General features: G+C 42.4%; 3 protein-coding genes across 3 annotated transcripts in view; 1 reads left to right on the top strand and 2 right to left on the bottom strand.

Moving 5' to 3' along the window:
• Positions 1-11,132, top strand: part of kcnt2b (potassium sodium-activated channel subfamily T member 2b) — a 59,768-nt gene extending 48,636 nt beyond the window's left edge. Inside the window, exons 17-30 of the mRNA XM_081610081.1 lie at positions 731-883; positions 958-1,211; positions 2,113-2,437; positions 2,507-2,612; positions 2,691-2,863; positions 3,362-3,433; positions 4,142-4,276; positions 4,378-4,489; positions 5,068-5,169; positions 5,265-5,348; positions 5,443-5,571; positions 7,593-7,938; positions 8,089-8,173; positions 8,301-11,132. Coding sequence (XP_081466207.1) covers positions 731-883; positions 958-1,211; positions 2,113-2,437; positions 2,507-2,612; positions 2,691-2,863; positions 3,362-3,433; positions 4,142-4,276; positions 4,378-4,489; positions 5,068-5,169; positions 5,265-5,348; positions 5,443-5,571; positions 7,593-7,938; positions 8,089-8,173; positions 8,301-8,418 — 2,194 coding nt within the window. The 3' untranslated portion in view covers positions 8,419-11,132. The remainder of the gene's footprint in view (positions 1-730; positions 884-957; positions 1,212-2,112; positions 2,438-2,506; positions 2,613-2,690; positions 2,864-3,361; positions 3,434-4,141; positions 4,277-4,377; positions 4,490-5,067; positions 5,170-5,264; positions 5,349-5,442; positions 5,572-7,592; positions 7,939-8,088; positions 8,174-8,300) is intronic.
• Positions 11,133-14,618: 3,486 nt separating this feature from the next.
• Positions 14,619-20,251, bottom strand: LOC103468781 (E3 ubiquitin-protein ligase TRIM39-like). Its single transcript, XM_008416083.2, has 6 exons — positions 19,309-20,251; positions 19,052-19,147; positions 17,502-17,732; positions 17,388-17,410; positions 17,172-17,290; positions 14,619-16,245 (listed from the first exon to the last, which is right to left on the bottom strand). Exons 1-6 carry the CDS (start codon positions 19,846-19,848, stop codon positions 15,686-15,688), a joined length of 1,569 nt encoding a protein of 522 aa, XP_008414305.2. The 5' UTR covers positions 19,849-20,251; the 3' UTR covers positions 14,619-15,685.
• Positions 20,252-21,802: 1,551 nt separating this feature from the next.
• On the bottom strand, positions 21,803-26,142 carry gipc1 (GIPC PDZ domain containing family, member 1). Its single transcript, XM_008416084.2, has 7 exons — positions 25,965-26,142; positions 24,994-25,479; positions 24,729-24,914; positions 24,380-24,560; positions 23,511-23,623; positions 23,345-23,426; positions 21,803-23,267 (listed from the first exon to the last, which is right to left on the bottom strand). The coding sequence occupies exons 2-7, from the start codon at positions 25,285-25,287 to the stop codon at positions 23,116-23,118; spliced, it is 1,008 nt and encodes a 335-aa protein (XP_008414306.1). The 5' UTR covers positions 25,288-25,479; positions 25,965-26,142; the 3' UTR covers positions 21,803-23,115.
• Positions 26,143-26,789: the final 647 nt, after the last annotated feature.

Raw genomic sequence — 26,789 nt, 5'->3', positions numbered from 1 at the left:
AGTATAGCTACATTGTAAGTTAATACTTCAGGAACAATAGTACACTGATATATGGAAATTCAGGTTTTATTGTTGGTATTGTAACGCAGTCAAAAATGATGATAAAAAAATCTGACCAAAAAATACACAATTATTGTTTTGTAAGGCAACTGTATCTGACGTAAAGGCATTTTTATTCAAATTCAGTGTGTTTCAAACTTATGCAAATGTTTATTTATTCAAAAGCAAGGAAACAGGAAAATTTAAAGAATGTGTCAACATGAGAATTCATCTATATCTGGACTTGACGCCATCTGAGTTTTGGCTCTGATGGTGACTAAAACACGCCATCCTTCTCTCCTGCCCCACAGCCAGATCCTGTAAATTGAACATTTCTTAACACTCTATTTATATGGAGCCTCTTTTCTTCTGCAGACTGTCCACAGTCACACTACCTCCACACCGTTGCTTCTTGTTGTCACCTCTTTAGCCCCCGCGTGTAAAGCCGCATCCCCTCTGAGAGAGCTGGTGATGTGCTCTTAACAGTACGAATGACTAAGCCGGAGTTGCGAGACCTCGTCTCCCTCCACGCCCTGGTTGTAGTATTGATTAGCAGCTTAGATGGAGATGTAAGACGTCGCCACTATAACCTTGATGGAATATCCTCTCATGTGACCCTGGGTGCTTCAAATAACACGTTTTAAAAGGTCACGCCTCAACAATTCCCACGTGTGTTTCGGTTCTGTCTCAGGGACGGCGGCGCAGGTTCATCAGACCAGTGGCACCGAACGTACAGACGCTGCTCAGCCAACGAGGTGCATCACATCCGTCTGGAAGAAAGCAAATTCTTTGGAGAATACCAAGGAAAGAGTTTCACTTTTGCGTCCTTTCATGCACATAAAAAGTGAGTGAAAGCACCACTACGCGCTACACATTAAAATCTATCGCTCAGAGCTGATCAGGCCTGCGCGGTTGCAGGTTTGGGGTCTGTTTGATCGCAGTGCGGAGACTGGACACCACAAACATCCTGCTGAATCCCGGACCGTGCCACATCATGGGGGCTTCCGACACATGCTTCTACATCAACATCTCCAAAGAGGAGAACTCTGCGTTTGTCCGGGGTCAGAGGGAACCGTCCTGGGGAGGCACGGGGGGAAACTCAAGAGGAGTCCACCAAAGTATCTACCACGGACTCACCCGCCTGCCTGTGCACAGCATCATCGCCAGCATGGGTCAGTAAGGCAGAATGACTGCATGAAATCTATCTCTGTGTTTTCATCATTCAGGATTTGACATCGAAACCGTTTTCAAAGCTGTTCTGCATTTTTATGAGCGTCTCCACACATTAGAATATCAATGGGAAGGAAATTTATTTCTGCATTCGAAAATTATAGGGTCAGGTTATGTTTTTCAGATTTGCATTGTGGTGCCATCTGTAGCACTGCTGCCTTGCATCTAGAGAGTCCTCTGTCTGAATTCTCACCCAAGTAAGAGTAGAACTACTTTAATGTGTTTTTACTCAAGTAGAAGTAAAAATGTAAAGAAACTGATCAAATTACATAATCAGATGGACCAAAATGTAAAGGTAAGAGGAAATTTAGGTATTTTAAGAACCAAAGTGACAATAATTTATATAAGTAACAAAAATTACAAAATCAGGCTATATATATATATTTATATATATATTTATTTATTTATTTTATTTTCCAAATCAGTTTCAGTCCAATCCTATTTGTTGCATGCTCCTTATGGAGGCTGTCACTGACTGCAGAGAGATTGGCGTGGCAGAATGTTTCTAGTTATTAATCCTCTTTTCTTCAGTCTTATTTATGTTCTAGTCAAAATTAAAAGCAGTGAATGCTTGAATTATCTCATTGTGTTCCTTCAATCTTTATATGAGTTTCACTTTTTAATTGTGTTACTGAAACATGTTGACTCTTAATATTACTCTAATTCATTGCACCTGCATTTGATTAAAAAGGCTCTTGCCTGTGGTCAGGTTCTGTTGTTAAACAAACCTGCCACCAAGAGGACAAAAATAAAACTGCCATACTCAAATCATCAGCCCTCACACTTCTGAACCATTTTACATGTTTTAAATAGCTGATATTTACCTTGCGGGTATGTTTTCAGGCACTGTTGCCATCGACCTGCAGGACTCCAGCGACAGCAGCCCAGAGGGTCAGGACCCCGGAGGCACAGGCTTGGGCAGTGGCAGAGGGAGCAGAAGCAGCTCCAGGGCAGAGATCGGGGGTGCAAACACCTTGGCTCTGCCCGTCATGGGAGATTCAGGGGATGAGAGACGGCACAGCATCGCGCCGGTCCTGGAGCTGGTGGACGGAGTCAACAACCCAACCTTTGACCTGCTGGGCGAGCAGTCGGAGGACGAAGGAGGAGAGGAAGGCAAGGATGATGGCGATAAAGAAGAGAGCGCCCACTGGTGGGGTCGACACTGCGAGTGAGTAGAGCAAACTGTATAGGAGGTTATTTGAATAAATTTAGAGATAAATGTGAGTTTGTGCCGCAGGTGGGTGAAGGGATACCCGCTGAACTCTCCGTATATCGGCAGCTCACCTGCACTTTGCCATCTTCTTCAAGAAAAGATGCCGTTCTGCTGCCTGCGCATGGATAAGGTCTGCAACCCAAATTGCTTCTTCGTCTTTACTCATACCAGAAGACAACCCCATAATCTCTCACACTTCTCCCCCTAGCCTTGTCCCCACATCCCTTTTGAGGATGCACGTTCCTACGGCTTCAAAAACAAATTGATCATTGTTTCTGCGGAGAGCGCAGGAAATGGTCTGTACAACTTCATTGTGCCTCTTCGGGCTTACTACCGAACAAGGAAGGAGCTCAAACCCATCGTGCTGCTGCTGGAGAGCATGTGAGACCTTTTTTTTTTTTTTTCCTTACATCCTCTGTACCGTTGCAAAACCAGGTTCAGACTCTAAACAGGTCACATCCCGGTCCTGTCCATAATCGCGGCTTTTAATAATGACAGCGGGCCTCGAAATCTAGGCTGCGCAGAATGGCAAAATTGGCCCCCTCTTAAAAAAAAAGGCAAGTGGGGGAGAAAAAACTGAACCATTGTCCGTACCAGTAAACATGATTGGTGACACGCTGAATGCTTTCAGCACACGTCCTGTTTTTGTGGCAGCTACACGGCAGCAGTCGGCCAAATGAGAGTGGAATCCAATAAAAAGGCAATAAAATGCTGAGTCACTGCTGCATAGTGCCGTTATTTTCAGCTTTCTCAGAAGGCCTTTTGTCTCTTCAGTAAATTCAGCGCAGAGGGAGGGCAGACTGTAGCTGTGGGAACGTTTGCTCTTCTCTTTGGCGTGTAGGAATCGCTCTGAAAATCTGTTTTTCCCCATTCGTTTAGACCTGAAGCTGATTTTCTGGAAGCCATCTGTTGGTTCCCAATGGTCTTCTACACAGTGGGCTCCATTGAAAAGTACGTTTTTTTTACATTTATACTAATATATGTATGTTTCCTAGTTTCAGTGCCTTGCAAAAGTGTTGAATTTTTTTTACACATATTTTCACATTATATACAGAATCTGAAATGCAATTTATAACAGTCGAGAAAATAGATGGAGCCAAACGCAAGGCAAATATGAGAGAAAACTCATTACTGGCTGCAAAAGATTTCAGATAGAGGTCGAAGTTCACCTTCCAGCGACCCTGAGCTGAGGATCAGAGCTGCAGTGGAGGGGCTTAGATTTATGCTCAACATGCAGCTGAGAATTTGTACCAAGACGTGAAAACTGCAGCTTGCCTACCCTCTCAATCCAATCTGACTGATCTTGACATTTTTTATTTCTTGTATTTGTGGAAAAAAAGAGAAAATCTCATATCTGGTTCATTCCTCTTCACAGTTGTATTGGTGTATCCCATACATTTTGTGCGTTTCTAACAAAAAATAAACAAATTTTGTTTTTAGTGGCCGACTATAAAAGGGTTTTTTAATTATATATTTCCTCTTGCACTAGACTGGTTTAGGGCGTACCGCAAGGTTGAGAATTTGGGCATATTCTCTTTGCTTCAAATATGTTTCCACTTTGTAAAATTACTAGTGTAGATACTAATTTTTCATATGAGATGTCAATAAAATGTGTGTTGTGTGTGGCTTGAAAAAACTTAATTGATCCCCTTTCTGCAGTCTGGACAGCCTGCTGCGATGTGGAATCACTTTTGCGGACACGATGGTGGTGTTTGACAAAGAGAGCTCCATGATCGCAGAGGAGGACTACATGGCTGACGCCAAAACGATTGTTAACGTCCAGACACTGTTCAGGTCAGTTTCACCCAAACGGTCATGTGCAATTTCCACACAAAGGTAATGTGTTCTTTCTCCTATGTTACGTTTCTTATTGTTCTTGTGCTTTTCAACCCCAGACTGTTTCCAGCTCTTAGCATCATCACGGAGCTCACACATCCTGCAAACATGCGGTTCATGCAGTTCAAAGTCAAAGATCACTATTCCCTTGCTTTGTCCAAACTTGAAAAGGTAAAGTCCAAAGCCTTTGTCTACATCTTACTTCCTGAGTCAAAAATGAATCAAAAAGGAAATAAGCATGACAAATGGTTCATTTTCATGAAAGTTAATTGTCTCAGTTGTACAGAAATGAATAAATAGGATGGCAGGATGAGCTTTTGCTCTAATATCTGGCAATTTGTTGTATTGTTAGCATTCTCAATGACAGCTAATGAGTCTTGCTCTGGGCATCAATAACAGCCATTAACAAAGTAGTAAATTAGCCACAGTCTGACATCCTCCCTTTGAATGTTTTTCAAATTGGTCCAACATTATTAGGAAATGCATTGTCTCTCCCTCTCTCAGCAGTAAAAGCTTTTTATGCTGTCTATCAGAGTTATTCTCCCACCGCATACAAATCAGGGACAGATGAATTTCATCTTAAGACTGAATGTCAGTCTGTCTGTAATAAATCCTTAAGTATCGTTTCGGCCTCGCTGGGGGCAGATTTGATACAGGAAGAGTTTAAAGAAGGCACAGACTCCTCTGATCCGCTCAGAAAGCCCGTAAAACCTGACACCTAGCTGAGCGCCGCTGTGTTTGATCTGCAGAAGGAAAGAGAGAAGGGCTCCAACCTGGTCTTTATGTTCCGCCTGCCATTTGCCGCCGGAAAGGTGTTCAGCGTTAGCATGCTGGACACTCTCCTCTACCAGGTGTCAAACACACTCTCCCTGAATAACAAGTATCTTCCTTCCGTTGGCTTCTGTCTCAGTAATGACTTTACTTGTTTGCTGCGATTCCCTGCCAGTCATTTGTGAAGGACTACATGATCTCCATCACCAGACTGCTGCTGGGGTTAGACTCCATGCCTGGCTCAGGCTTCCTCTGCGCCGTGAGTAGCTCACAAACAAACAAGTGGCTGGATTTTAGTTTGGGCGGACAGGGGATCGCCTCGGAGACCGATTGTTGTTTTGTTTGGTTTCCAGATGAAGATCACGGAGGACGACTTGTGGATTCGCACCTACGGGAGGCTCTATCAGAAACTATGTTCCTCCACCGGAGACATTCCTATAGGCATCTACCGGACGGAGGCCCACAAGCTTCCAGTGTCTGAGGTCAGCCTTGTTCTCACGTCGTAACGTCCGTGTTAAGCACATCACGGAAACCCCAAATAAAATCTCCCTGTAGGAATCATCATACAGCAATCAAGTTTAACTGTCTGCTTGGTGTTTTTGTTTTTGAAAGGGTGTATTATTTTTATCCCGTTTGACAGGATGCACATTTTTACCATAAGATCATCAAGACGATGCTTTGCAAACATGAAACAGGCCTTTGTGCTAAGCAACAGTTTTGGTCTGGATCTACTTTCATTAAGGCCTTTTTTGCCCAATTTCGTTTTGTTTAATTGAGCTTAGCTGACACAATTGAGGTCCCCGGTGCTTTAAATTTTGTTCTTTTTGCGACCTCCTGCAGGAGACATTGCTGCACTCTTTTAGTGAAATGAGAAGCTTTGCACACCTGGGAAGGTCCCCCACTGCTCCATGTCTTCTCCATCTCTGGATAAAAGCTCTCATTGTGGTTCAGTGGAGTCCCAACGCTTTAGAATAAATTTGTAACCTTCGGTGATTTATTCTCATCTGTTATTGATCTCCTTTAGATTAGTGCATGATGTTTCTTTTTTAAACCTCCTGCGTGTTTGTTGTCTCACAGGATTCACTTTAGTAATGTGTTTACACAGTAGTTGGGTCTGAGTGTGGCTTGTGAAATTAAACTGAGTTCTCTGCTTTACTTTCTTCAGCTCACGTTTTAGAGGATCTTTTGTGTTTGTTGAACCTTTTTTGTTTAATTTCAGCATGACTTATTATACTGTTAAAACTTAATGAGAACCTATCTTAAATATATATACAATAAATAAATAAATAAATAAATATATATATATATATATATATCCTGTTGTTTCAAACAGTTCATAATGGCATTTGGAAGGGAAACAAGCCCCCAGCATTACAGATCCCTCACCGTACTTAGCAGTAGGGATGTTGCTTGCTGGCAAAAATCCCAGTTAAAGTTTCTCAGCAGAATTTAACCAGAGTCTTGTTGGAGAAATTGTTTCCGCCTTCACACCGTCCCCTTCAGTCACTGTCTTGGCGACTTGTTTGTTTTAGTTCCATTTGGTTTAAACTTCTTAATTAGTGCACTTATAAGGGAAGTCTGAGTTCTCCATTTGTTGACCTTTGATGATCAACACACCTCAGTATGAAAATCTCTGTTCATACTCCATCTTTACAGCATTTGGTTACAGGCAGGATGATGAATTCCTACACAGTGAGCTTGTTGCCAGTGTAAGGACCACCGTTCATCACACTGGAGGCCAGGATGTGAAAGGTGACCTTCGAGTTCCCGACCAGGTCCGCAATGTGCCGCCGCTACAGAGGAACTCCTCTTTTTTTTTTTTTTCAGCAGCAGCAGCAGCAGCAGCATTGGCTTTCCGAACAACCAGGATAATTTTTGCTCCAAATTTGGATCTGTTCTCCATGCACACTGCCCAGATTGATTATCATCTAGTACATTATGATTAACGAGTGCAGGGGTAACAGTTTGAGTAATGTGTCTAACAGCCTGTGGTGGTGAGACTTGTCATTGTCCCGGAGCTCCAAGGATTCATTTCAAGCTCCAGTGGAAACTTGAGTGGTAAAAATCGACCCCGACTGTGTTGTTTCTGTGAGAATCTGACGTCGCTCTAAATTAGATGGTGCATTGGAGAAAACTTTGACCAGAAATAGGATGATAGGACTAGTTAAGAAGAAATGTGGATCAATTAAAACTCATTTTGCTCCGTTTCTCTTTACTCATACTTCAAGCTTTTCAGTCCTGCACCTTCATCAGTTGATGTGTGCAGCTATTTAGTTTTGATTTAACATATTTCTGCTTTAGTTTTACAACATGTTCTCTTGCCTTTCCCTTTTTGAAGAGTGACACACACAGTAACTACTGTATGTATACATTTTTGAGTGTGAGTTTGTGCTGTTGTGAAAAAGCTGAAGTTCTGAAGAACTTTTAAAGCCATCAAAGCTCTGCAACATATTAATCAAACCATATTAAGGCAGAAGAGTGTTTCTTTTTTTATGTTTTTCAGTCCCAGGTATCCATCACTGTTGAAGACTACGAGGACACCAGAGAACCCAGAGAGCCCCTGCTGTCCCGCACCGGCGCTCACCGTAACTCCACCTCCTCAGAGCCCGTCTCCACCTCCTCCCACTCCTCGGACCACCCGCTGCTCCGGAGGAAGAGCATGCAGTGGGCGAGGCGGCTGAGCAGGAAGGGGGGTCGGGGATCGAGCGGAGCCAAAGGTGGTCCGGGCAGCGCGGCGGAGCGGATCAGCCAGCAGAGGCTGAATCTGTTCAGACGCTCAGAACGACAGGAGCTCAATTCACTGGTGCGAACGAGGATGAAACATTTGGGCCTTTCTCCAACTGGGTTTAGTAAGTTGCACTTTTTTTTTTTTTTTTTTTTGAGCGTGCTTTTTTCGAACTTTGCACTTCTTGCCGTTTGAGCGGATGCAGCTCCTCCTGCTCCGTATCCTGTGTTGAGTTTATATCCTGCCTCTCTAACCTCTTTTCCTCTGGTGTCAGATGGGATGACAGACCAAGGCAACAGGCTGTCGTACATCCTCATCAACCCCTCTCCAGACACCAGGCTCGACCTGCACGACGTTGTGTGAGTGGGGGAAAAAAAAAAAAAAAAAAGCCCTTTATAAGTGATGGCGCTGTAAAGTGAACCCAGCATGAAACCTACAATTAGAACCAAATTCAATTTGCGATCCCTGACTGTGCCCCATCTGCAGGTACCTGATAAGACCAGACCCCCTCTCCCTGGTGCCCAATCAGGGAAGCAGCAGGAAGTGCAGTGCTGGACTATCAGAGAGCCACAGGTTTGATACGCAGGATAGCACCCACCTGTGAAGGAGAAAAGACTAAACTCAGAACACTGCCAGGAAGAAAGGGACCAGCATCAATACAGTCACCAAGGAGAAATCCACAGCGAAAAGAAAAGGGACGGCTCAGATACTCTGTGTTTTCAGGATCAGAGTTTTCTGTGCTGGGCACACATGGACCTTTTCTACACTGACTGGAAAATTTTATTTATGCACCTTCCTTTTTTGTCAGCTGAGAACTGCGGACCCAGAAGTGCATTTAATGAAAAGCTACATGTATTTATATCTGTTGTCGTGCATGTTAGTACTGCATCATGTACTGTATCCACAGTGAGCATATACAGGGCCAAAGGTATTCACACACCCTTGAACTTTTTCTCAATCTGCCTCATTACGACCACAAACATCCACGCAGCTTACTCAGCTCACTTCACTCCGATACCCCAAAATATATCTCAACCTTTAAAAGTGTGTAATTCAGTCTCTGTATTAATGCAGCAGCTGCGTAAAAATCCCTTAGCTCATTTGGGGAACATCAGAGAATAAACGGCAACGTGACGACCAAAGAACACAGCAGAAAGAACATAAGATGGATTCAACTTTGAATAAATTTGAAGGAGTTGGATTATTAAACAACACCCTAATTTTTTAACATATCAGCACTGATCAGTCTATGATCTCATAGTTGTGAGAATGTGGCGTAATTGCAAGGGAGACTTCAAAAAGCACAAGGTAACTTTGGAGGAGCTGCAGAAATCAACAACTCAGGTGGGAGAACCGTTTGGAAAGACAACTATTAGTCCTGCTCTCTGCAAATCTGGTATTTATCGACCAGCGGAAAGAAAGACACGATTGTTAAAAGAAAGCAGTTAGAAGCATTTTTTATAGTTTTCCACAAGTCATGTAGAAATCCCAGCAAACCTGTGGAAGAAGGTGTTCTATTCAAATGGGACCACAGGTTGAACATTTTGGCCCACAACGTGCAAACGCAAACACAGATCACCTTGAACTTTCACCATCTCTATCTGAAACATGGTGGGAGAAGTATTATGCTGTGGAGGTGCAGGAACATGAAGGTGGGTCAGAGTTAAAGAGGAGGAGGATGAAGCTAAAAAGAGGATAGTCTATGAAGGAAATTTGCTGGAGACTTGGGTAGAGATTACAAAAGGACAATAATCAGTGAAAAGTTCTACAACTGGTTTCACAAACTGGGCCAAAATTCAAAAGAACGTCACACTTTTTACATTTGTATTTGCAAAAAAATAATCTTCCATTCAATGTACCTCGTTCCTTTAAATTTACAATTATCATATAAAATCACAATAAAATAAGACATTTGTGGTTGTAATTTGAGAACGGCTGGAGGTGTTTAAGGGTTGTGAATTCCTTTGCAAGGCACTGGGCATACGGTGGCATGCAACATTTTGGGCACGTATACTTAATGTTTTAGTTTCTGTTAATAATTAAGTGACTCAAAAGGGAGTTCTGGGATCCAGTGTCCATATTTTAAGAGCAGATGATGGAAATTTAAAATTGTTCAATTTCCCCTGGCCTTTAAAAATAAGAGAAACCATTTACGTAAAGCAGAAATGTATAATATTGGGATAAACATGAACTGTGGTACTCGGGTTGTTTTCCTTCCCTCAACACATTTCTAATTGAAGTGACCAGAATTGTGTGTGCCATATGTATAGCGTGTGTGTGTGTGTGTCTAAGCGCGTGAACGGATATGTACATGTAGTCACAAAGCCTGAGCGAGACACTGCCAATTTCATGTGGACTGCCAAAGGAATCTGTTGCCAAATGAGCATCAAGGAAAACGTTTGCGGTTTGTCCTTTTTAGGCGTTTTGTCTTCTTTTGTGTCTTTTAGCATTTTTCATCAAAGTCATCACCCCTCCGATTCACATTTTTGTTTCCATTTCTCACAAAGGCTTTTCGAGACTTAAACACGCCGTCATTAAACGCTCACCAGCAGCGAAAGGATCCAAAGACCTCCAGTCTCAGCTACGGACACGGTTAGATGCCAAGCTTTACATCGTTACTGTCGGACTGTCGCGTTGCTCTCCGGAGCATTTCTTTGCTTACATGACCTCTCTTGCAACAAGTCTGACCTGAAGTCATTCTATTTCTAATATTATTCCTGAAATCCTCCACTTTCAAGCCGTCCTGCCACCGGCTTGTTTTTTTTTTTTGTTTTTTTTTTGTTGATCTATAATGAACGGACAAAATGGTTTGGACATAATACACTGTAATATAAAACCACTTATCCCAACAGCTCTGCAGTACACACCCCTCTTTGTAAAGCTTTTCCTGTGTATTGGAAACCATTTCAAGGGGGTGTTTATCCAGCTTTCAGTTTAGAACAATGAATAAAAATAAAGTTTAAATGTATTTATTGCTATGAATTTTCACTTATATTAATTATAAATTTTTTTAATTTAGATTTTTTTTTATTTCAGAGCTGGGTTTCAGTCAAAAAGCCTTCATATTTCTCTAAAAAGAAAGAAAAAGTGAAAACAAACTATCCGCATCCATTAATTCATAGCCTCTCGGACCAAATAGATCTGTTTCATCAAAGTAAATCATTTAGAAAGCTGTTTTGTTATCAAAGGCGTGTGAGGAAAATGAGACTGTTCACACAGAAGTGGAGGCATTCACACTGACGCTGTCAAAACAACAACAACTGTAGATTCACTGCAATCATACCAGAAATGTACATATTAAACACACTTCCTACTCGTCCCTGGCTTATTAGTGCTTGGTGTCAGATTGTGCAGTTGGGAGAGCAGTCACTCACAGGAAGAAGTTCACATCAACGCATCATCTGATCTTTCTTTTCCAGATGGAGAGCATGATCTGATGGGGTTTCTCATGTTGCTAAATGAGGCCAAATTTTGGGTCATTCCTGCTTTGAAGCATCGACAATCTGTGCGATTCCCACCCAACATCCATTGCGTGATGCATCACGCAGCGCTGCACCTTGTTAGTCAAAGCTTTCATCACATTTTATGCCCGTCGAGGTCAACGGGGTCGGCAATTCTCTTCGTGCTCGTGACCGAGAGGTGCTTTGTTTCTCACAGCTTTGAAAAGCAAACTTTAATAACTCTTCCTGTCTGTATCTCGCATGTTCACTCAAAATCCTTATTTTTATTTTTTTATTTTTCCATTCCGAGTGCCAATTAGTCTGCTTAGAAGTTTGCCTCTGTTTTATGACCAGACCTTGTTATTCATGCAGTAATGTCAGAACATTAGTCAGGTCAAGGTAAGGCAAGAACATTTGTTTACCACCAGAAATTTGAAGTGGCTTCCAAGAAATGAAGGTATCAGAGGTAAAAGTTAAACTCGAGATAAAATAAAAAAGGTTAGACATCACATAAAAAAGAAACGGTTAAGTGCAACTTAGAAAAAAGCTATGTGACAATAAAAATGAACTAATATTTAACCTTCACAGGTATGGTGTGATTAAATGTGTTTTTTGTTTTTTTGTGTTTTTTTTAAAGACCAAGGCAATATTAAGTTACTGAAAACAAAAACTCTAAAGCTAGTTTTGTCATAGATTTTCTGTGCATACAAAAAATGTTCACCTAAATCCATAAGGATGCTCATTTTTAAGTTAAGTCGAGTACTGCTCTTTAATCTTCCTTGTTGGGCCCAAAACCAATGATTTCTGAAATGTATCCATTAAGTAGGCAGAAATTCCTATCCATCCACTCTTGAGGTCATACGGTGACACAGAAATACACTGCTCAAAAAAATAAAGGGAACACTCAAATAACACATCCTAGATCTGAATGAATGAAATATTCTCATTGAATACTTTGTTCTGTACAAAGTTGAATGTGCTGACAAAATCACACAAAAATCATCAATGGAAATCAAATGTATTAACCAATGGAGGCCTGGATTTGGAGCCACACACAAAATTAAAGTGAAAAAACACACTACAGGCTGATCCAACTTTAATGTAATGTCCTTAAAACAAGTCAAAATGAGGCTCAGTGTTGTGTGTGGCCTCCACGTGCCTGTATGACCTCCCTACAACGCCTGGGCATGCTCCTGACGAGGTGGCGGATGGTCTCCTGAGGGATCTCCTCCCAGACCTGGATTAAAGCATCCGCCAACTCCTGGACAGTCTGTGGTGCAACGTGACGTTGGTGGATGGAGCGAGACATGATGTCCCAGATGTGCTCAATCGGATTCAGGTCTGGGGAACGGGCAGGCCAGTCCATAGCTTCAATGCCTTCATCTTGCAGGACACACTCCAGCCACATGAGGTCTAGCATTGTCCTGCATTAGGAGGAACACAGGGCCAACCGCACCAGCATATGGTCTCACAAGGGGTATGAGGATCTCATCTCGGTACCTAATGGCAGTCAGGCTACCTCTGGTGAGCACATGGAGGGCTGTGCAGCCCTCCAAAGAAATGCCACCCCACACCATTACTGACCCATTGCCAAACCGGTCATGCTGAAGGATGTTGCAGGCAGCAGACCACTCTCCACGGCGTCTCCAGACTCTGTCACGTCTGTCACATGTGCTTAGTGTGAACCTGCTTTCATCTGTGAAGAGCACAAGGCGCCAGTGGCGAATTTGCCAATCCTGGTGTTCTCTGGCAAATGCCAAGCGTCCTGCATGGTGTTGGGCTGTGAGCACAACCCCCATCTGTGGACGTCGGGCCCTCATTCCATCCTCATGGGGTCGGTTTCTAACCGTTTGTGCAGACACATGCACATTTGTGGCCTGCTGGAGGTCATTTTGCAGGGCTCTGGCAGTGCTCCTCCTGTTCCTTCTTGCACAAAGGAGGAGGTAGCGGTCCTGCTGCTGGGTTGTTGCCCTCCTACGGCCTCCTCCACGTCTCCTGGTGTGCTGGCCTGTCTCCTGGTAGTGCCTCCAGCCTCTGGACGCTACGCTGACAGACACAGCAAACCTTCTTGCCACAGCTCACATTGATGTGCCATCCTGGATGAGCTGCACTACCTGAGCCACTTGTGTGGGTTGTAGAGTCCGTCTCATGCTACCACGAGTGTGAATGCACCACCAACATTCAAAACTGACCAAAACATCAGCCAGACAGCATAGGTCCTGAGAAGTGGTCTGTGGTCCCCACCTGCAGAACCGCTCCTTTATTGAGTGTGTCTTGCTAATTGCCAATAATTTCCATCTGTTGTCTATTCCATTTGCACAACAGCAGGGGAAATTGATTGTCAATCAGTGTTGCTTCCTAAGTGGACAGTTTGATTTCACAGAAGTTTGATTTACTTGGAGTTATATTGTGTCGTTTAAGTGTTCCCTTTATTTTTTTGAGCAGTGTACAAAGTTGTGTGCAAGCAGAGTGAGAGATATTGTAAAATATCATAATCTCAGTAGAAATTAGAACGTGCTGTGTGAATGGAGTCTTGAGGAACCCGAGAGGGGATTATTCCTGAAAGGGGTCGGCAAAAGCCTAGAGATAAAGAAGGACGCCAACGACCCTCTTCAATAAACTCAGTAAGCTGATGAAACTCCAACTCATGTGAGTCTCATCTTTATTTTTTTTATTTTTTTTACTTGTATTCAAACTCCTTAAACTCTGTTGGAAAATAGACAGGTTGGCGAAGACAGGTTATCCCTTTCATAAGTGAAATCATCATTTGAAAACAGCACCCAGGTTATTTTTGCCGGGTATTAAAATGTGTTTGATGATCTGAAACATTTGAGAGTGGAAAAAAAAGAAGAAAAGCGCAGAAACAGAAGACATCTGTGGGAGAGAGAAGCACTTTGTCCTGTGTGATGTCCTCCTCTGCCTGCTGCCGATGCTCCAGTCTCTGTTGGACAGGTTTGACCTTTGTAGCGTGAATAAGTGCACCGCAGGAGGGCTCTCATGTGAGGACAGCCGGACTCAACCTGCTGATGAACAATGCAGGCTTTCTAGACAAAAGGACTCACCATGATACCAGACCTGATGACACACAGGCGACAATGTCAGTGGTATAAAGGACAGGCTGGTTCTAAAACACAGAACTTTAATGTAATAAGGCTCTTATTTCATATTCTTATTTCTTAATTCAGACATGCTAATTTGTCCCTGTTGTTTTTCCTCTCTTTGTTTCTTATCTCAATGTTTAAAACGACAGCTCTGCGCCCCTCCTGGCTCCACCCAGTTGACCTGGGTGGAGACGAGGTCAGTGGAGAACCGTCTGTTGTCCTGCAGAGTACGTTTCTCCAAATAAGGACAAAATCAAACAATGTAGAGGAAGCAGTTTATTCACCGACAGTCATACAGGAAACGTCAGGACTTATGATTGTGTGTGAGTTCTTGTAAAAGAAAAGTTGCAAGTATTGTTCAGTCTCCATAAAATAAAATAAAAAAAAAAACTGCAAAAAAAATACCCCTGATAGGTTTAGGTTTAAATGATCTTTTTGATTTACCAAAATGTTTATGTTTACAGGAAATTATTTGAATGTTTTGGAAGAGCCCTGTTGGATACTTCTGACCTAAATCTGGTGGGGGGAGTCGATAAAGGTTAGGATGACTGCAACATGGTCTTCTAACCTCAAAGAGGTCATCAGCAGAAATAAATCAGCAAAATCTTAGTGGAAACATAAGATTTAACATAAGATAAAAACAATAGGTTTTTTTTTTATCAAAATGAAAGTATTTTAAGTTATTTTATTATGTTTCTTTCAGAGATCTCTGCCTTATGTTCTATGGAAAATAAACATCTTGGTTAAATGCAGCTTATTCGATATCTAAAACTACCTGTGGTGAGAATAATTTTGGGCTTAATTGTTTTTGTTTTGTTTTGTTAAGTTGTTGGTCCAAAGAATGAAGAGAGCAGTGAGGATACAAAAACCGCAGAAATGTTAAAAAATAATTACAATTTTAGGTATATTTTCTGAATTTCCAGCATCATTGAAAGAAACACAATTGCAACATTTTTAAATTTTTAAATTTTAGATGTTTTATTTCAACAATGTGTGTAGCATTGCCGTCTTCTCAGTCCGCCTGATTTAATATCCAGGATATTCTCATGAAACATATCAGTAAACTCTCTTTTATTCGAGTGATTTGTAAGATTAAAATGAAATTGGGTGCGGAGTGAGATTTAAAAACAAATGTGTGGTTTTTTTACCACCAGGGGGAGAAAGATGCTCTCTCTCTGCTGCGGCTCATTGAGAAACAAAAAGGCGATTGAAGGAGTTCGCATAAGAGTGTCTCAAACAATAAAAATAGTATTTTCTTTATATCATGCTCAGTTCGCACCTGCCCAAAAACATCATCAGGTGTGTAATCTAACACATCGGTGCTCTCTGATCACCAGGTCGTGCTGTTCCACACAGCCACCTTGGCGGGGCAGATCTTCAGAGGTTTGGCGTTGCTCCCGTTGATGTTGACTCCGGGGCAGAAGAAGGGATACATCTTTTCAGTGAAAAAGTCAACGAAGGTGTAGACGGGCTTCATGGTCACAGGGTTGGAGAAAATGACCTCCCCGGCCTCGAAGTCGAGCTGCACCCTGACCCGGCTCAGGTCGCCCTCCAGGTGGAGCGGCGTGCCGGGCCTCGTCATCGCCGAGTACTCGCCCTCCGAGTGAGAGATCATCCAGAAGCCCCCCTCCGGACACCCTGAAATGTTCCCTTTCCTGTCGATGGTTTCCTTCACCACGCCGAGCATCCAGTCCTCCTTACCGCCCACCTCCACCTCCCAGGCGTGGCGGCCCGAAGTGAAGCCCTCTGACCCCAGCACGAACACAAAGTGACCGAAACGCTCAGGATTGTCTGGGAGCTGCTGAAGGGATCCGCTGTTGGCCACGCTGGTCAGGTCTGAGGAGAGCGACAGCCAGGAGTAGGCGGTGTTGGGATCCAGGGTGATGGGAGCTAAAATCAGAGGAAAATCAGTAATTTAACCGAGAAATATGATTTACACGAATGCTCCTTTGTGTTACTACACAGACCAGTCACTGAGAATATCACAAATTAAAAAGCAGAATAAATATTTACACTTTGAGCTTAACGCCACAACAACATGAGAATGACAGCCTTGTTACCATCATGTTTTGAGGCTGTAGATAAAATAGTAAAGAAATAAGGCAATCATGATGACAGTGCTGACCAAAATAAAAGGAGAAACCAAAAGGTTTTATAGCTACACAAGACAAACATTGAGGTATTTGGTCATAATCAAGAAGTAGAGGTTTCAGAATCACACTTTCAAATCCAAGAGCACTGCACCTACTGAGAAGCATGGTGGTGGTAGCATCATGCTGTGGGGCTGCCAGTGGTAGCACCGAGAGAATTAAACACTGAAAATGGAGGAGATTTACCTCCAAATTCTGATCCCACTTTGCTCTGAAACTCATTCTGGACTGGATAAAGTTGACTGAAGTTGGGTGGCCCTAATTTTCTGCCTCAGCATTACTGGAAATATGCTAATATGTCTGATATCTGGATCCTAAATGAATTCTATAAATCCTGATAAAAATGATCAAGTACCTGGAATTATTCCAGAAGCTTATTGGTGGATTCAAAAAGTGGTTAATTGAGATGAAACTTGCTAAGAAAAGTTTAAATTTGAGAATGTATTTCAGTCTGGTTGCATACGTTTGATTCTGAATGAAATTATTAAATATATCTTCATTATTAAAAGTCCAAATGTAATGTGACATCCATCCTCATCTTAAATTATGTGATCTTCAGGCTTCCAAGAACGTAATAATCAAAGCTCGGCTCAAAATAACAAAACTGATCTGGTTTACAAAGTGTCTGCTGCACACAGTCCATTCAGAGTGAAAAGATGTACTTACTGTACTTAACCAGATCCACCATGTTTGCCCAGACGTGGTATTTCAGGGAGCTCACATGCTTGGCCACATTTATAAGGGCACCCGACACTTTTTCCGGATCTTTCTGGGGGAGCTGTGCTCTGTGACGACATGTCACGGTAACCATTCAGTACTAAAAAGAATTAGACTGTAACTTAACATAATATTGCATGAGGGGGAAAAAAAAGAAAACTTTACCTTTTCTTTGTACTGAAGTAATTCTGAAAGGACACCGCAGACAGTTAAGGTAATTTATGTTCAGCGTGGGGCAAAAGGAGTATTTTATTTTTGCCTGGAGGTAAATTTGCTCACCTGGAGGAACTGAGCGTCACCGGATGCAATCTCGTTCTCAACGGCGATGACGGCGTGGGAGAAAGTGAGGATGTCTCTGGTTATGCTTTCAGACTTCTTCTTCACCAGCTCCCTCTTCTCCTCGTCCTCCTTTTGCAGGGTGGCCAGTCTCGCCTCCTCCTCGCGCTCCAGAAACCCCCGGAGCTCCTCAAACTCCTGCCGTATCTGCTTCTCTGTGGCCTGCGTCTGGTTCTGCCAGTCATGAAAATGAAAATCATCACTTCAGATATGCTGAATGGTCCTTTGCCTTAACTGCATAATTTGAAGTGCATGTTCGGTATAAAATAACTGCATAGTTTAGTTATTGAAAAATTGTTTTTTTTTTTTCTCCATTTTACAATGGAAAGAAAGGGGAAAGGACATGATTACCGTTCTAGTTGAAGGTGACTGGAGCAGCTCTTTTTCCTCACTAAGTGATGGATGAGAGTTTGCCCAACTAGTCTACATGTGTTTAGTGAAAGGGGCTCCTGGCCCTTTGACCAGCGGAGCAGGAGCATGTTGTTTACTTCATGAATCAAATTAGGCCAATTAGGCATCCCTGAGTCTGAGACAACATTTCTCAGCCAGAAAAGGCTAGTTTAATCAATGCAGTCTGCTGATGAATTGCTTCCTGGGAAGGAAAGGTTGAGATGCTACTCAATATTTTCAATGGGATTGAGATAGGAGGTTTTAGCTGGATTAGACGTTGCATTTGTGTTTTTTTTTAAACACAAATGCCAGAGGCACCAGCAAGCTAAGCCGATGCTTGTGCCCATTGTGGAAAAACAATTAAAATTAAGTTATGCATTTTTGCAAAGTGGAAGAAAAAAAAATAATAATTTTTTCCAATTAAAAATCTTAAAAGTCAGCCTAGCATTTGTGGTCACACCCCCATCCCCTTCACTCAAATGCCCTGCAAATATCTCCTAATTTTAATTTCTAGCTTTGCGAAGGTGGTAAAGACACAACATGAAAAGCAACTTGTGCTTTTCATGTTGCTTCCTTCCAGTGGAAGTAAGTTACATTTACATACAATCAGTTGTACTGCTTTTATTTCACATTTCTTTTATCAAAATAACGAGGTTGAATTCAAAATGTAAAACACTTTGTGTCATTTTTTTCCCCACTTCACAGACATCACTTTTTTTGTTGTCTTGAAATATCAAAGTTTGTGGTCATAACAAGAAAAAATGTAGAAACAAGAGGCGATTTAATGATTTACAGCTGACCTCTGGAGGGAAATCATGCCTAAGGAATGCACAGGTAGAAACTGAGACTTTGATGAAAATACCTGTAAAAAATTATGCCATAACTGTTTAATTATTAGTTTCCCCACTCCTGTCTGTGAATGTTTGACAGATTTATCTGGAACCGTGAATTATGGACCTTCTTGGAACTCCAAACCATCCAAGAATCTAAATTGTTCTGCTTATTGGTGTTTACAGCCCAACACTGCATGACTCAGCTTGCGTTAAAGTGAAGTCAGCAGTCATGTAGGTCGTCTACCGTTTCTTGGATCAATTTATTGATACCTTGATGTGTACGGTTGTGTCATCACAGTCCTGCTTGGCTTCATACAGGCGCCGCAGATTCTTCTTCAAGGGGATCAGCTCCTTCTTCAGTTCCGACTGGGGGAAGAAAAATGTCAGAAATCAGAGGAAATCCAGCCAATATGTTTCCATCTGTAGCATCATTAAAGAATTGAAGGTTTTATAACGTTTCAGAGCAATTCAATTAGGCGTTTAAGCTGTACAACGATGCATTACTAAAGTCGAGGAGTTATTTTTACCTTCAGATCCTGGGCTCCTTCATCCAGAGGACACACTTTGTGTCCCTGGTGCTTCTTGGAAGTGTGACACACACAGCACAAGACTTCAAAGTCGTCCATACAAAAGAGTTTGAGAACCTCCCCGTGTGTCGCACACTTCTCCTCCAGCACCGCCGCTTCCTCCGCGGCCACGCCGGCCCCCGGCCCGGCCACAGTCGCCCTCCTCGCCTGCTCCTTCAGGAAGGTGTCGGCCACATTCTTCAGGGCCAGGCTGACGGTGGGCTCCGTCAGAGAGCACTTCCTCCTGCAGATGGGACACTCGCGCCGCGCCTTCCTCTTGTTCCAGAACTGCTGCAGGCAGGCCCTGCAGAAGCTGTGGCTGCACTTGAGCACGACTGGCTCCTTGAAAATCTCGCAGCAGACGGGACAAGACAGCTCGTCCTCCAGCATGGAGCCCGAGCAAGAGGAAACAGCCCGCGGACGAAGGGATGAGGTTATCTTGGCGATCCGAGGCAGGGAAAGTTTTCCTGGCTGGGAGGAAGCTCTGGGTCGCAGAGCCATGACCGGTCGTTCTTAGAGCAGCTTTTGTTGTTTGCAAGAAGAGGAAGAGCTCCAAGGTGGGTCTAGAGAGCAATCTGGCCACAGTTTAACAGCAACCTCAGTTATAGATCAACAAGGACTCGCAAAACTTGTTTTTTTCCCCTTCTAGCAAATAAGGTAAAGGTCACCACCCCCCATTTAGCAGCCACAACAATAAATCTTTCCACTGAAAAGAGCTTTGAACAGTCTAGAAAACAAGTTAATGTATTATTCTGTTTGACCCGGTGTGTATAATTATTTGATCCACTGTATTCTTTTTCTTTTTTTTCCCCCAGTATTTTCATTTTACTATGAGAGGCAGAAGCCGGGCTGAAAAGATAAAAAAAAATCTATATTCAACTCACTGAGTGAAATAAGAACTCTGCCAAAAATAAGAAACAGAGTTCCAGCTCCAACACATTTATTGTGCACAAATGTGACAAATAGATTATTCAGTCTGTTCATACCAGTGACTTCTGAGCTGACTTTATGATGTTTATAAAGTAAACATGCCTTAACACCAAGAGAAAGACCAAAGAGCATTGAAAGGACATCATTGTCAAGATGGTAGACCTCCACAATGCTGGATTGAATGCTCAGACAACAGTAAATATATAATTTATGGAACACCATCAACTATTGATTAATATTAACTAAACTGTCCAACAGCAATGAACCAGATTATGTCATATAAGATGTTGTTCTTTTAAAATACAGCATATGAAAGCTGGGATTATTGAAAATAGTTATGGAGTACCACAAGGGTCTGTGTTGGGACCTTTGCTTGGATTAATGATTTACCAAAGGATAAGGAACAAGCTGTTGTGAATGTTCATAATTGGATCCAGAGATCTCATTTACATATTAATTTATCCAAAACCAGGTATGCATTTCTTTTAAAAATGCAAATGCCACCTGTGATTCTAATATTTTAATTCAAACACACAAAAAAAACATAATTAGTACATGAGATATTTAGGGGGTCATCTTGGATTCCGTATTTTGTTTTTAACAAGTGAAGCATATTGGGAAAATAATTCAATTTAATCCAATTCTCAATTTATTGGAAATATTTTACCTTTTGAACGCCTCAAGTTATACTTTGATTACATCTCATGCGACAAATTGCAAACAAGTTGGAAGTCGTTAATTTCATAAAAAAAGCGATAAAGGTGCTGGATAAAAAAAACAAAACTAAATCGTATCATCTTTGTCAGACACTCTAAAAACTACTGTTGGTCAAACTACTCTTATGATTCTGATTCTTGGAATACAAACATTTCTCAATTCATTTAAAGAGAAATCATAATATTATGCTTCCATTCAGTTTAACTTGCTTCTGGTAGACTTGAATTTCCTCACTGTGGGACAATAAAGGATAATTATATTATAGTCTAAGCTTTTAGTTCCAGATTAATTTACTAAAAGAACGAATAAACCAAATTCCGGTTGATATATTTGAAAAGCTGGTTACCAATACGCGAAAATGCTTGAACACAAAGGTTTCTCCTCCAACATCCAACACCTATTTTACTGAGAGATTAAATCCGTATTTCACTCAATTACATGCAAATCATTTTGAATTTTACGCTCCATGCTTTTTTTTTTTTTCCCCCCACAAACAATGAGAGGAAACATTTTCCACGTTGGCTCTCTAATTTGCCACCTTCCTGACAAAGGCCTGTAAGTGACCTCGATGGGTCCGTCCAGAGCTATCAAGTGAGCCGAGGTCGATCTGATTACACCAGCCGACAGCCGCCGACAGTGATTTCACCGTCTGAATAAACGCCATGCATATTTCAGGAGGACAAAGGAGGGAGAAGAAACACAAACACCCTTCTAGGTGGCTTCTGTGAGCGCCCGTAAAAAATTCAGACGCTAAAGTGGGCAAACGACAAAAACCATTGCGAAGAAAAACCAGACAGAGAACGATGCGTGGTTGTTGTTATTGCGTTGTATTTGAACAAGGACCGTGTAGCACAAAGCCATCAAAATAATTATTAGTGTCCAAAGCAGAAGTTAATTACATCACCCATGTAGATTTATCATCAACTCTGAGGAACTAATCAAAACTACAAAATAGCTTCTTCACATTTGGATCATCTGAAAATGTCAGAACAACAAAAGGGTTTGTTTCTTTTTCTTAAATTAGGCGTTGTTGCACGATGGAAGCAGCATCTCATTCAGGATCTTTAACATCATGCATCTGTGTGTTAAACATAAAAAAAAGACAGATATATCTGAAATTAAAAAAAAAAAGGATGAAACACAGATTTTGTTTCTTGTACAGCGATTCCAAACCATTACAGTTTCTTTGTTACGGCTCTTAGTAATAAAGACGCGACGACATGGTGAAAATGTTCATCTTTTTACACAATTCTTAATCAGTTTTTTTGTTTTGTTTTAAATAGACATCACATCACCTCATATAAAAACACTAGCTATAAAAAAATAAGTCGACACAGTCCACAAACCAACCTCCTGCTTGACCTTCAGGAACAGGAAGTAAACACTGATTTCCTTTCAACACTGTAGAGTCTCCTGTCTGCTTCACTAACAGTGAGCCGCTTAAGTTTTTTAGTGTAAAGCTACGGTTTACTATCGCCTCTTTGTAACAAGAGGTTTTATTTCCAACTTAAGACCAGATGTTAGGAAGAAATGTAAAAGAAGAAATGTAACAGCACACACATGCTTGTAAAACTGACCCATCACAGTAACATCAAGTGGTTCAGAACAGCACTGTAGCTCAGGGGGAGAAGTCGCGCAGTGCAATATCTAACCAGGTGAGGCGACGTGCGGCTCGTCCTCACCTCTGCCGTTGGCTTGCAGTGCAGAAAGACACGTAGTTTTAAAATCAAAGGTCTCGTTTCTCCCATATCGGACAACAGAGTCGGCCGCTTGTTCCGCTGCCGGCAACTACAACGTCAACATGCAGGGAGGTTTTCAGTAATGGGGAGAGGGAGGTGGTGGGGGGGGGGGGAATCACGTGACGTGCTCAACGATGTCATTTCTGGAAAAAAAACAAAACAAAACGCTGGAGGACACTTTAAAGCACTTTAGGAAGTCACGGCAGTCACCTTCCCCTTCGTGTAACCGGACGGTCGGCTCTGGCTCCCAAAAGGGTGGAAATGCACAAAAATAGAAGGAGTGTTGTACACTGGAATGAAAATAAACTCATGATGGTGGTGCTGTGTGTCCTGGTAGTGTTAACGCCCACACGGGGGCGCTTTGCTCCGTTAGCTCCTGCAGTTACACACGTCCGACCTTCGCGTCACCGATGGCCCCCCACACGTCGAAAACAAACTCGTCGGGGAAGGCGAAGTCTCCCAGAGTCTCGTCCAAAGCTTCGGCAAACTCGTCTGGGTTCTTCTTGTCTTTGCCCAGCTCCACCATAGTGGCGGCTGACGAGAGACGACAGGTCGTTTAATCGGTCGGAAATACAAAACGGGGATCTGTGTCTACGGACACTCGTTCTTACCCAGTTCGCTGTCTCTGATGCCCATGTAGCTCTCTAGCAAATCATCCACCTTCTCAATCGCTTTTTCCTCAAAGGCAGAAGGCTGGCAAAACAAAATTGAATGCGCACGATCAGGTACCAGAGATTTAGTAAACAAACATCCCAAACCCTCCTGTGATCAGCTCACCAGCTCCTCCACTGTGGCGGGACCTTTAGAGCGCAGACGAAGGGTCCCTCTTCCCGTGCCGAGCTGGACCCCCGAGCCCGACCTGGAGCCCGACGACCTCTGACCGATCATATCTGTGTCAAAACAATTCATGTACTTGGCGTAAACTAGACATACGTGCGACTTTGAGCTAGAAAATCTAAAATCTGATTTCCCCCCCCCTCTCCAAATCAATAAATGCACCATCCCTTTAAAACCACCCCAATAAGATGTTGCAACACAGTGCAGCACTACAAATGAGATTTTATTTTTTTTTTATGTCTTTGGGCTTTCAAGATGTGACCGTCGTGGAGGATGCTGGATTTGGAAATGTTGGCAAGGTATTGCAAATCTCCCAGCTGGGCTCAGATCAAACAGAGGCTGATTGTTTTCAGTTAGAAATGCTTAACCAAGCTAAGCTGCCAACATAGCAATCTGAAGAAATTTTAAAATCATGTTTTTGTTTTGAAATACCTGTGAAATCCTTGTAAATCTCCAGTTGTTCAACTTTTTATCTGTGGCAGTGTGCGACAAAAACCACCAGCTGCCCACTTCTGACAATTAGCTCAGCTTCAGTGCAGTTATTTTGGTCTTATCTGGGCCTTTTCAGGTCATTTCATGAAGATACTGCAGCTATTTTATTACCTTGGGATTTTGATGCTTTTATTTTATTTATTTTTTTGGTAACAGGATGTTAAATAATGAACCAAAGCCACAGAGGAAGCCAGTATCAGATGTAAAGTCCATGCGGGATTGTCTGCTGCAGCTGATGTCTTAAAGTAAATTCAGTAGAGGTCAAGAAATATAACAATAAGGCTCCATAATTTAGGTCACCATTCTCTCTAACCTACCAAAAGCTTTGAGGGGCTCCACAAGCTTGATGGTGAACATTTTCCCCTTAGGAAGCTCCTTCAGCATTTTGGCAACTTCGTAGTGTCGACAGCCAATGAGGCGATGGCCGTTAATGGACTCGATCATGTCGCCGACGTTAATGACCTGGATTTGATGGATGATGCTCCCCTCCCGGATCCTCTGCAAAGCACCAAAAGTTAAAACATTTCAGGTAAAAACAATTCAGCTCACATTTTGTCAATACTGTTGTGAATATTTACACACAACAATCCAGTGGAGGGTGGGGGGGAGGGGTGGGGGAGGGGTTGTTGTGGCCCTTCTCTGTAGATTTTTGAAAACTTTCCTCACCTTGATGAAAGCATAACCTGCTCCGTTGTCGGTGATTGTCAATCCCAAAGCGTCTTCTCCTTTGAAGATTTCTATTTCCTTCTTCTGGCCTTTAATGTGGGCAAAAATGAAGTCCTCCAGCCCAATCTGTCCCCCTAAAAGTTTATCCATGTCCACCTTATGAGTGTTCAGCGTGCAAAACATAACCTGTGGAGAGAAACGGTCGCATTTAATCTTCATCCCAATCAAAACGTCTTGTTTTTTTGTTTTTTCAAGTCTGACTGACCTCAGATGCTGGGATGCCAAAGGCCTCTCCAATTTTGGCATAAAGCTCTCGCACATTGCTAAAGCCCTCAATGCGGCCTGTCGGGCTACCGTGAGCCAGTTGGGTGTGGAAAATCAGCCGGGGTCTCATGTTGTTTGGTGGGGGAGGAAGGCCGTCAGACCCTGCAGCCTCCCCGGCGACTCCTCCATCCAAGCCCTCCATACCCGGCACGTTGAGACCACCGCGGATGGGCTCCGCTTCCTCATTCTCCACCAAGGGGGACGCCTTCTTCCTCCTTCCCAGACCCAGAGGCATTGTGGACGCCGCTCTAGGAAGTTACCCCACAATCCAGACCAACATAAACCTGGGGTGCTGACTCAGCAGCAGATGTATTCAGTGTTTACGTCAAGGCCCTCCAGACCAGTTCGAAACTTGTATCGGCCAGGCACTGAATGAATGTAGGAGCACACACATCAGAGCAGCTCACATAGCTGGGTCTGTGATCAGCTGGACAAGAGAACCAAAAACTCCAGTTATTAACATACATCAAACAGAGCCGAGGAGAAACCCTGGGTACAATGTAAAAGCGTCTGTATCGTGAGCTGCTTCACAAATAGGCGGCAAGCTCAAGTGTTAAATCTAAAGAAATGTGCTACATATACTGAAGTTACTTCTCATCCAACACCACACTGCAGCCTGGACAATCAATGCATGAGACGAGGCTAACGTTAGCTGCTAGCTGGCTTCCAGTTAAAGCAAAACAAACACTTGACAGGTACCCAGCTACAGAGCCAACACCAAAATAACACTAATTAAACAGGTGCCTGTGGCTCCTTGTCGCCACATGGTTACTAAGAAGTGTTGAGGTTAATTAGCGCGATCGGTAAACATGAACCGAGAAGCGAAAACATGGCAGGGCTCGACTTTTAGCTCTTCCTGTTAGCTGAGTAGCCCACTAACCCTCCATCTACTGATAATATTAATAAAATAACCTTGTTCTATTGAAGTACGCTCTTCACGCTGCTCCGCTTCTAGCTGCGATGTTTAATTATCCCGAACAGACTGGTAGGAAATTACAGCGTGTGTTAGTAGCGGTGTGTGTTGTTGTAGAATTAGCTTTGAGCCAGCCAAGCTGGGTGGAACAATGACGCCTTCATGTAGCCTCGTAAAAAACAACTCCTCCTCCCCAAGACCGAGTGAATAATCTAGAATGTGAAAAGATGGGGGTGGAGGGGGAAATAAAATAAATTCTTGTTTTTTCATGGTCATTAAATGAGAGGAAGGTGGCAGATATGTGAATAAATTAACGCTAAATAAGTAAATAATAATAAAAAGTATAGCAGTGCTTACAAATTCTGATTATTTCTACAGTCTGATTTTTAAAAACACATCCTGTTACATTCCTCCTTTATGTAATTCTTTTCTGCCCTCTAGCGGTTGATTATTTTAATTGCCACGAGTCAGACTACCACCACTACTACTGCCACATTTGCCCGTAGTTCAGCTAAATAAAACTAATTTAAAGCCGCAAATATACATTAACTTTCAAAAAAGGACAGCTTATAAGTTTTGATAATCTATCTACCCCTGAGTATCTTTTGATAGATTTTTTTAAAGAAGCACAATTTTATTACCATTTCTAGGTTTAAATTTCAGAAAAATTGTATTAAACACACACCGTTTCTTATCTACTGATAAAATATTTACATCTAATAAACGCTGCCGTTAGTTTTAGCATCATTCTGCAGTGTCTTAACATGTCTGTCTCAAATATAGATTTCTATTGGTCTTGTGTAACGTTCAGATTTCAAGAGAAA

This window comes from Poecilia reticulata, chromosome 8 (assembly GCF_904066995.2).
Source record: "Poecilia reticulata chromosome 8, P_reticulata-male-v2, whole genome shotgun sequence".
Lineage (NCBI taxonomy): Eukaryota > Metazoa > Chordata > Actinopteri > Cyprinodontiformes > Poeciliidae > Poecilia > Poecilia reticulata.
Note: the sequence above shows the minus strand (reverse complement) of the source record. Positions and strands in the feature narration are given on the sequence as shown.